This window comes from Hyalella azteca, unplaced genomic scaffold, assembly GCF_000764305.2.
Source record: "Hyalella azteca isolate HAZT.00-mixed unplaced genomic scaffold, Hazt_2.0.2 contig5366, whole genome shotgun sequence".
In the NCBI taxonomy this organism is placed as follows: domain Eukaryota; kingdom Metazoa; phylum Arthropoda; class Malacostraca; order Amphipoda; family Hyalellidae; genus Hyalella; species Hyalella azteca.
In genome coordinates, this window is record NW_025935560.1 from 218697 (window position 1) to 229222 (window position 10526).

Below are 10526 nucleotides of genomic sequence, written 5' to 3' on the forward strand. Positions count from 1 at the left end.
CACTTGTTTTGTTGGCGCAAACGCTCGCCTAATTGCATCTGTGAGCTGCACACTTTGGCTCCATTTTAGAAATAGATAATCGAAACTGAAGAACTTAATTCCCTTTTCGAAAAAAAAACTAAAATTCGTAGATTCATTCAGTTAGGTGTGAGCAGGGCTTTTGAAATTTAATTGTATGTGTGCTTGTGTTAAAAAAATTATTTCATATGGAACCTTGAATTTGTTATTCAAATCTTGAAATAAAATTTTTATGTATGCCTGCTTATTATAGGTCGCTTGAAACGCAAACAACAATTTACTTGTTAAATAATCTTGAAAATTGAAAATAAACATGTAGATAGCACCAGCAATTATTCATGAGTTTTCCCGTACAGCAGGGAATGTGGGGACCGAGAAAGTGTACATTTCGAAAGAAGATGCCGCCTCCCATGAAACAACGCTCGCAGCCCCTGCAAGTACAGCAATTCTCGTCTTTCCATTCGTGTCAGGAGTAATTTGAAGGACCTTTTGTCCCTGCAACGACATTCGGGCTCAGCTTTATTGCAGACTTTAAGGCAAGGAAGAAACGCTTGACGCTCTCAAAACAAACCGCAGTCAAGGGAACTCTTGAAATTTGAGGCTTAGTGACGTGAATAAACTAAACATTCTTCTCCTTTTCAGTAATGCATTGGTAATGTAAGAAACCAACTGTTCAGGTAAATTTACTAGAAGTGTTTATAATGCAACAGTATTGTCTGTTGGATTGAAAAAAATTAACGTATTTTTGACCATTGAAAATGAAGAAGAAAACATTGCTTACAGTGCAAAATTATAGTTACATGTTTGGAAAATAGCGGGTTGAAAGTGCGTTTAAAATGTGTAGAATGTGGACCCTGACGATGCGTGATGGTCGGCCCTCGTCTTCGTCATGAAGACAAGGATCGTGACCACGACAGATCCTGGCTGGCGATTGGTCGTCTCGCGGCTTCCAGGTTCAGATTACACAGGTCATCAAACGCCCTCCTCAAGACTTGAGACACGGGAAAGATTTCAAGAGTTCCAGAGCATCACCTTGCTTAATGTTTATTGTTCCAAAAGTTGGCGCTAAAGTTTAAGTATTATTTAGATATCACTCACTTTCATCTTTGTGGAATATTCCATAGATAAAGCGTTCTTGCGTTCTTCATCCATCAGCGTTCATATGATCATATTCATCATACTCATTATTCATCATTTATATGAAGCATTTTTATAATTGCCATGCCTTATCTCTCCCTAAAGAAATGGTTGCATAATACTTTTGTATTGTGGATACAAGACTCATTAAAAGTTTTTTTGCAATTATTAATTAAGCCTCAAGACAATTTTCCACAACCTTGTTATGGTATTTGTCTACATAACGTGATTTTGGTATTAGATGGCACAATTTACTTGTTTATACACCGCGATTGATGACCAGAGAATTTGTTGATTTATATTATCAAGGAGTGGAACAATTCTTCATATAATGGTAATATAAATCAATATTTTCAACAATAATCAAGACCTCTGACATGATAATATAAATTAACGAATTCTCTGGTCATCAATCGCGCGTGTATAACGTGATATGTATCCATAAGATAATTCATAAATGACGGACTTCTTCTGAGACGTAATTCATTATGATATGTATGCTAATGTGAATCAAAGAATTAATGTGAATAAAGGAATTATTGGGAATCAAAGAATTAATGTGAATCAAACAATTAAAGGAGTCAAAGATTTAATGGGAATCAAAGAATTAATAGGAATCAAAGAATTAATGGGAATCGAAGAATTAATGTGAATCAAGGAATTAATGGGAATCGAAGAATTAATGCGAATCAGAGAATTAAAGTAATCAAAGAATTAATGTGGATCAAATAATTAACTATGATCCTTTTTCTGCCATAAAAGCTCTAGAAGCAATTTTAGCGACAACACTTCTAACTGCCGAGAACAGTTTCATTTCCAGATACTTGAGATATCTTAATCTGTGACATGGCAGTGCCTCTGCATATAGCGGTGTGGTATTATCATGCCTCGTATTCGCAATATGGATGAAACATATATAATCAATGCATTATAGGTATTAATTTAATTAATAAAGGTAATGGTTATTAATTAACAGCTAGTAATTCTCTCTCAGAGAGACCAGAAGCAGACCATAGCTCTCGTGTAAATATTGTACTGCTGGATAAAGTCGCACCTCAACTGAAATTTTCATTGAATGTTGCAGTTTGAAATAAATTTTTGCCTTATTTAGAGGAGGTTTAGCAATATAAATTTTGTAGCGGTTTTGGAAACTTGTGGAAATAAAAAACACCATTCAGTTCAAATAAGATTTAATAATAACATTCCCAAATATTTCCTAACAAATGTTCTTGATGTATAAAATATAAACAAATAAATTAATAAAGAAGCCTCATCCACAGGATGGAAAAGCTTTAATTTGTACAATTTGTGTAGTAATGTTCATTTCATTTGAATTAACACAGCATTTACACGAATAAACTATAATTAATAACCGGGAATAATGACGTACAGATTGATATGTATACAAATTCCTATCCCTTTAAATTACGAAAGAAGGTTGTATAACACCGTAGAATTTTCTCAGACGAATCCTATAGAATTTGGAATGGAATTTGAAATGCCGAAAACTTCTCCTTCACAGGCAGGTGTACACAGAAAGAAATTATCTAGCATCATTTATCATGAACGAATGTATGTCTCTGAACCGTCACGACTAGAACCCACACGTTTAAGCCAGGACGCTTAATTTTAGCCTATGTAAAAACTCTTAATTTTAGCATATGTAAGTAACACCATAATAAACTGCACAAATTGAAAAAATACCAAACATGAACAATTTTATAGAAGGATTGAACATCCGAGAATGACATGAATATTATAATAGCCAATGGTTAAGCAATCACAGTTAGCTTAGTAATTGTTGATGCATAAACAATATATAAGGTATTTTGGCAACTTAATGCTCAAAAAATTTTTGAGTGTTTTAATCTAAACCAACAGAAGTTTACATGATTCCTTCATGCAGAAGGAGCAGCAGCTTCATTATTGGTTATATTATGTGATTGCATGACTTTTTGCGGTTGTTTCATCTTGAATTAGTTATCTAAAAACTGTTTTCAAGAAATGGAAAAGGCTTTTTAAATACTTGAGAGTGTTGAGAATTATTGAAATGAACAAAAACCTCAAACTTCTCATTAAATTTGACATTTGATACGAACCAAGGCCGTCAAAGAAGCATAACTCTACCAGCTAGACAATAATTTTGCGTCAGCTCATGCCCCAGCATATATCTGGTAGGGTTAAATCATCCCAGGCAATTTCAGAGCCGATGCCTTGCAACACATCACTTTCTACAGCACTCCACCAACGGCCTTCCACCCGCCCCTCAACCACGGGGTCTACACGCCCATCAAAACAAGGACTGGACGCCTCCATCGTCGGTCTTCCATCAGCATCGCAAGGCCCGTTCAAAAGGCCTTGTCCGTAGCACGACATTCCGGAGATCGACGTGGGAAGTACAACGGAAGTGGAAGGATTTGGTAGAGCTGGGGGGAAGAATTGCACGTTAGGTTGTGGTTGTGGTGGAGGGTCCTTCAAGAGGTCAGCGAGAGCCCGGATGTAGGAGGTCGCTAGTTTTAAAGTTGTTATTTTGGTCATAGAAGCAATCCTCCGACAGGCGAAAGAAGGCAAAACTCCGCGTAGTGTGGCAAAAGCAGTGTTAATTTCACGCATCCGATCTCTTTCTCGCGCGTTTGCGGTGTTACGACGGTACTTGGAGAGCGTGTGGCCTCTTGCTCGTCCTCTACGACCGCTTTTGCGATTTGGTCTTTCCGGGGAGTCCTTCTCGTCTCCGGATCTTCGAAGACTGGCTCGAGGTCGCAGGCCGTACGACTTCCCTCTTCTGCCGCTTATGCGCCCTCGTCCACCGCCTCCGTTAGTTACATTGTTTTCTGCACTTTCGTTACTCACGGTTACGTTACTCACTTCATTGTCGGCTGAAACATTTTGAGTTCTGAAACTGTTATTGTCACTACTACTATTATTATTGGAATCAGTACTGTTGCTCGTTGCCCAGGTTGACGAGTTATTTGGTACACTAAAAGAATTGTTTAAATACTCAGATTCGGCATCGGCAGTGCAAGTTCTGTTCACTGAATTTGTGATCGATTCGTTCAGACTGGATGACCTTACAGAAGGTGACACCGGCACCTCACAGACTAAGGAACTTCCCACTGGTGATTGAGTTTTTAAATCACTTTGAATCACTTCACATGGATCACTTTTTATAATGTCCTCATAGGTGCGTTTAAGACCTCGCCTGCTGAGAGATTTAAGCGGAAAATTTTTCTGAGCGATCGTGAAGGATTCATCAACAAAAGTGTACTGATCGCCTCTGGCTGCCACTTCGCTGCACGATGGCAGTTCTGCCGTTGGTCGTCCATGCGAGTCAATCATAACTGGCAAATGATGTTAACTTTATGCACGTTACAATCATTTCTGAAGCTCAATTCTCCATTTTTGTCTACATTTTTTAATGATCAGCTCAAGTTCTCAAGTAAATCTTCTTCAACATGTATCAAATTATTTATTTAAAAAGACGTTATACTTTTTTTGTAGTATTGGCACTTTGTTCTTATTCCGATTGGAAAGTGATTAAGAAATTGCGAACTACACGGCCGAAGGCAGCACAGGTTTAGCACCAACATCCAGTGCCAAAATCTGATGAGCTGGGCACGTACATCCTCCACAACGTCTGCCAGGTAACTGGCGTCAATATTCTAGGCATCCTGCATTCCTACAGCTCCTAGCTGAGTGGTCGCTAAAATTTCAACGATAACCACAGGTCAAAAACCACCAAAGTGATCTAACATGATCGATGATCTGACGTTGTGTGACGAGTCGCTGTTCGATCGTTCGATCAACTGCGATCGATAGAGTTTCAGACTCGGAAAGATCCGTTCCGCGCGTATTCATGGATTGAATATGACGAATTAGGCACGTCGAAAGATGTCAGTGTGATTAGGAACGTACCGTCGTGATGAATAATCTGCGCATTCAATAAGCAACTCCGGCTCTAAGTGTTTTTTTCTTTAAATAAACGATGGAACCTTTTGAGAAAAGAAAATGCACGACAAACTGCATAAATGAATCCGTATATAATAAAAATTTTCAGACTGACGATAAATTAGTATTTATTTTTCTTACTTTTTCAATAATATCATATGAATTAAGTAATTTCTCTGACGCCACAACGGGCTATTCGAATGCTTGATATTTATGCCCAAAAAATTGAAGAAAACTTTTTGACGTCGAAGAACTGAAGCTACATTAAAAACCATAATCATTATTTACTGACAACGATTAGCACTCGATGTAAATTCCTCTGCATAATTGATCAAATTAACTTTTGATGCTAATTATTTATTTACTCGAATTTGAAAATCGTTGATCAAATGGTAATTTTGTTGATCAAATGGTAATTATAAAATAAGTATGAGAAATAATAACGATGATACGATGCCTGCACCTTTTAATTAAGGCGATCGTTACTTGGATACGCTCGAGTTTCCAAAAGAAGTTTGGAAATGTTATGTGATCTTCATCGAATCAGCTGGAACCTTATATCAAGATTGGAAAGTTTACTTCAAATTATATCTCATTTGCGCGAAAAATTTCCGAAAAATATTTTCTTTGCCTGAATAACCCGGCGTGGATAATAAAATTAATAAACGGACTTGAAGGAAGACCGAAATCGGTACTTGGGCAGCGTTGAGGTCTCTAGAGAAACTGACAAAATTAGTTGCCCCTGAGAGATGCTAGAATGCTATATTTATTGGCCATAAGCGCATAAAGAAAAACACCGGAATTTGAAAACAATTTTCAGCTTAAAGTGCGCCTGTTCAGGATTGGTATTTAGTAGAAGTATATGTGTATAGAAGCATATATATTGGTATAGTTATGCAGAAATTGTTCTTTAATGCAGGAGAAGTAAATAAATTTAAGTCAATAATAAATACTCGTCTTCGATAAAACCTGCATTAAAGAATTATATTTGTATAGAATTTGCTTGAAAAACCAAAGGAATTATATTTTGTAATAAAGAAGCTTTGTGTTATGATAGATTGATGCTTTTTAAGGCCACGAGGTCTTTTGGAATCAGAAAAAGGCCTAACAACAAATGATCAAATTTCATTTTCCAATTACATGAAGTATTTTTTAAGTGTACAATAAGATGAATCTGCCGCAAATTATTGAATAATATTTACGGTATCCAAAAAAATAATTTATTCCGGAAATATTCATTACATCGGTCGGTGTCGTATTTCAGTTATAATACTGGATGACACATTCGGGAAAATCTTTTATTTAATTTCACCATCCAATTTTCAATATTTTGACGTTCATTTTTGTAACTAAAAACTAACCTTTATAACAAAATTACTAAAAATAATGTGCACATTATCTATTGAAATTTCGAGAAACTGTTCAAAAATTTCATGCAAATCACAATAAGTAATTTGTTTGAATATTTATGTAGTCCTTGACGATCATTATGCAAGACAAATGGTTATAAAATTCCCTGTTTATGCATAACAAATTAAATCGTTTAGAGTCTTTATAATCAACCTTCCTCTCGTGGTAACAATGCGCGTCTCATAATAAATTTAAGCGAGAGAGCTTGAGATATCAAGAAGTTATTTGCATAAACCTCATAAAATATGAGAGTGCGCGCCGACGTTGAAATTTTAAGCGGGCCATCGGCGTTCAATTATCGAAAACATGACAGCCATCAGAAACCGACAAATGTCGAATGATTGGACACAATTACTTAAAAATTGCAAGGAAATGTCAAAATGTGCATTTAAAAATAAATTTAAAGTACTGAAAAAGAACGATATCTCCATAGAAGGAATATGAATTTTGATGTTTTTTTACATGAATTGCAAGTGAATGTATTTGAAAATTACCTTAAAAAACCGACAAACTTTTCATAATAATGAACAAGTTTATGGAAAACTCCGTTCCAAATTGAGAACTAATTAAATTAATAATATAAGTTTTAAAACTTTAGGTGGACTATCGTTGGTCTCTCAATGACCACCTAATCGTCCGGCACGGCTGCAAAACGTGTTGCATGCCGAACATTACAGAAGCGAACGGCTCCATCGGCTTGCTTCTCTTCTCAATCGCATAACCACGAATTTTCTGTTGAGATTTACTACGTCAGCTGCAATTTGCCCAAGAATTTGTTCCAATTAAATGAAGCATTCGAAAATGTTGCGTATTTACCGCGCGCCTTTGACAGGGCATGGGTGGCAAAAAACTGAGGCTCAGTCCCATGCTCTCCTTTAGGAAGCGCCATTTGCATAGCGGCGCACAACAGCGGAGACGCCGTTCAGAAATTCCACCGCGTTGTCGTCGATGATGGTTTAAAGTTACGCAAGAAATGAAAGGAAGTCATGGGTTACATATTAATTTAGTAATTCATATTACATGGTTCCTTGCTAAATTATAGCCAATTTAATGATTTTATAAAAGCTTTAAACTATACAACCAAAATAATGGCATTATGGGAAAGATTTCAAAGAAATTAGCACTTGAAAGAACAGAAATCTTCCGAAAATAAAAATAATACATTTTTCGAAATTTTAACTAATAAATAATTATATAATATAAAAAACATAAATAAATAAATATTTAATTTAATTATAATCTTGAATAACATTAAATAAATTTAATGTGTTTGACGTCACTGTAGGATGATTTTTAAAGTAATAAACGATTGCATTTTAACAAGATTTTTCCGCAGCCTGGTAAGGAAAAATTTCCGGAATTTTAGAATTAAAAATTTAACAGATCGAGTTCATCATAAATATCAATGCTATAAAGACTCAGTTGAATTGGCTATACGTATTTATGAAACAAATTAATTTAAGTATCCGAGATATTAATGCTTTGAATAACTCAACCGGTTGCGGCAGAGATTGGTTGTAATCACCCGATTCTTAGCGGCGGCATTCAGTCGCCAAGCAAGCAGAATTGCGAGCCGAAACCAGGCGTTGTCTTGCAAAGCTCTCAGGTCGTCCATCACTGAAGCAATAAAATGCTGTGCTGAGCAGCGAAGAGCGTGTTAATGCAGATGTAATTAGCCAGGCTTACACTCATTCAATGCCTCAAAAGAGATCTGAAGCCTCATCAAAATTGCAGTTACGCGACAACGCCTACGGCATCACTTGCTGAGATGTACGCGTGCCGCGGTCATTTATTGAGAGCTCGGATTAATTTTCTTCACGCGGTGCAACTCTAGTTAGAGCTCAATGTTTTAGATGGAATATTATTGAGTAATATTTTGAGAGATATATGCAGCATGGTTTGGATTAAATATTGTTGATGACCAGCTTGTTTAAATAAAAATATATAGGCACTAATGAATATTTCTTAGCCAGCCAAGTCTGCTCGGTTGTTTATAGGAGTTTGCCCAATGAATTTCGGCTAGAGATATCTATAAATTTCTGTAAATAGAAGGTTCATGTTGCTGATGCAGCTAAGCAGGCAAAATTTCTTGTTAGTGCTTAGCACTTGCGAGATCTTCCACTAGAAAATTTCATTCAGTCTACAAAAAATCTCGCGCTGGAACGGTCGTGAGATTTTTCCAGTTCAGGGATGATTATTAGAACTAAAAATCACTTTCTTTGATATGGAGCCATATTTATTATTGTTAATATTGATAAGTTGGAAGTGCCGCGTCATTTATTCCAATGTTTTCATGAAATGTCTCCAAATAATGTATCCCTCTATAAGTCAACATTCATATTTAAATGTTAGCTGAGTTTTATGCCTTCTCCTCTTACTTAACTTGTATGCACAATTACTTATATATATTATTTTCTATGATACGTGATTCATTGTAGATTAATTTAAATGAATCGCGTTCATCGACCTCAACGTAAATTGATATAATTTGTGTTATTTATAGCAATTGGTTATATCAATGGATTTTTTTAGATCTAATTAACGTTTGGATTGTATTTATGCATATTAACGGGTACTGGCAAATTATTTTCTAATGTCTTTTTGTCTTGAGGGAGCAATTTTTATAAGCGCACGACATCTTTAACGGGAGCTCTGTGTGAGCCAGAAGTTATTGAGCCTAGAATGCTGGCACGCTGCACAGCCTCGGCAACTACGTCTGGAACGATCGCTGCTCTCGATGACTTTTGTGAAGAAATCTCTGCTGAAGAAATAAAATCGACTTATAGTATGTGGTTACTATTCAAAATATTGTTTGAGATCCCATGATTCAGGATTATTGCTCGATTTTTAGTTTCAAAGTTCGCGAATGGTGTAATTATTTCTTTCAAAATGAATACACTATAAGCTCTGGGGCAATTCGACCAGTCTTGTACTCACATAACAGTGTTATTCTTCCACTTGCATCTCCTGAAATTATTAAGTTTACAGTGGTTCACTCCTGTTGATTTATCCATACAATAATTGACGCTGAACACACGAGGGCACATACAACTTGTTTCATAAAAGGTAAAGTTGGAACTTATGCTTCTCCATGGCATAAATCACCTGGCATAAGACTGAGATTAAACTCGGCAAAAGAGAGGTTGGGTACCGAAGTCTTGTGGCTCTTTAAACGGACAAATGACTGCGGATGAGGAGACTTGCTGTGTTTGAATAATTAGCGGCGTGTAAAGAAGACTCTTTTGTAATCGTCAACTTAATCGCCGGACAATTTTTCAGTAAAGCTTCACAGCAGACGGGTAATTTTTGCTTCTGAGGATCGCGAAGCAAATTTGGTTCTTAATCATTTGTTTTATCCATCAGTCAAGACCTGCCGAATCTCTAGTGTCTGCCAATCTTGATGCCAAGCGGCAGCGCTGCACTTCATCAAACTTTAGCACCACGTAAGCCGGCCATGAGCTTTGCTTATCATTGCCGTGATCATGCAACGGGCCATTTGTCCTCGATGAGTTAGGTTTCGTGGCACCGACGATAGACTTGTCCAAGAGGCCTATAAGGTGTCAGGTTCTGTGCGACGTTGGTCCCTTATGCAAGTGGATAAACTGTGTCCCGTGCTCCCTCAACTGCTAGACCTAGATACTATCATACTCACTTCGAACGATATTCCGTGCAATTAGCTTTCATAAATCTCCAGTGATCGGCTCTTTGTTTGTACTGATTTACGATCTACTCTGACTGATGTAAAGATGAGATGATGAGAGCTGTGAGATGCGAGGTGCGGTGGTTCAAACTACACGTCTTTTATTAGTTAGTTTTAGGCTTTACTAACTAAAATCGGTGTGATTATGATTTGATAAATAATCATCGCAATAATCCGTATGTTAAAAGTATGGATAAGTTCCACGATTGTTTCATTTGTAACCTCGTCACTGAAAAGAATACTTATAAAGTGTGTAGCTGACTTCAAAATTGATTTTCAATACTTTCATAATCAATCTTCTTGGGACATTTCAGTT

General features: G+C 36.6%; 1 protein-coding gene across 1 annotated transcript; it reads right to left on the reverse strand.

The window, feature by feature from the left end:
* Positions 1-2362: 2362 nt before the first annotated feature.
* Positions 2363-4788, reverse strand: LOC108681129. Its single transcript, XM_018170122.2, has one exon. It carries the CDS (start codon positions 4489-4491, stop codon positions 3304-3306), a length of 1188 nt encoding a protein of 395 aa, XP_018025611.1. The 5' UTR covers positions 4492-4788; the 3' UTR covers positions 2363-3303.
* Positions 4789-10526: the final 5738 nt, after the last annotated feature.

What these genes read in the sequence shown, in the direction of transcription:
- LOC108681129 (XM_018170122.2), bottom strand. Translation starts at nt 4,491, where the DNA reads ATGATTGACTCGCATGGACGACCAACGGCAGAACTGCCATCGTGCAGC.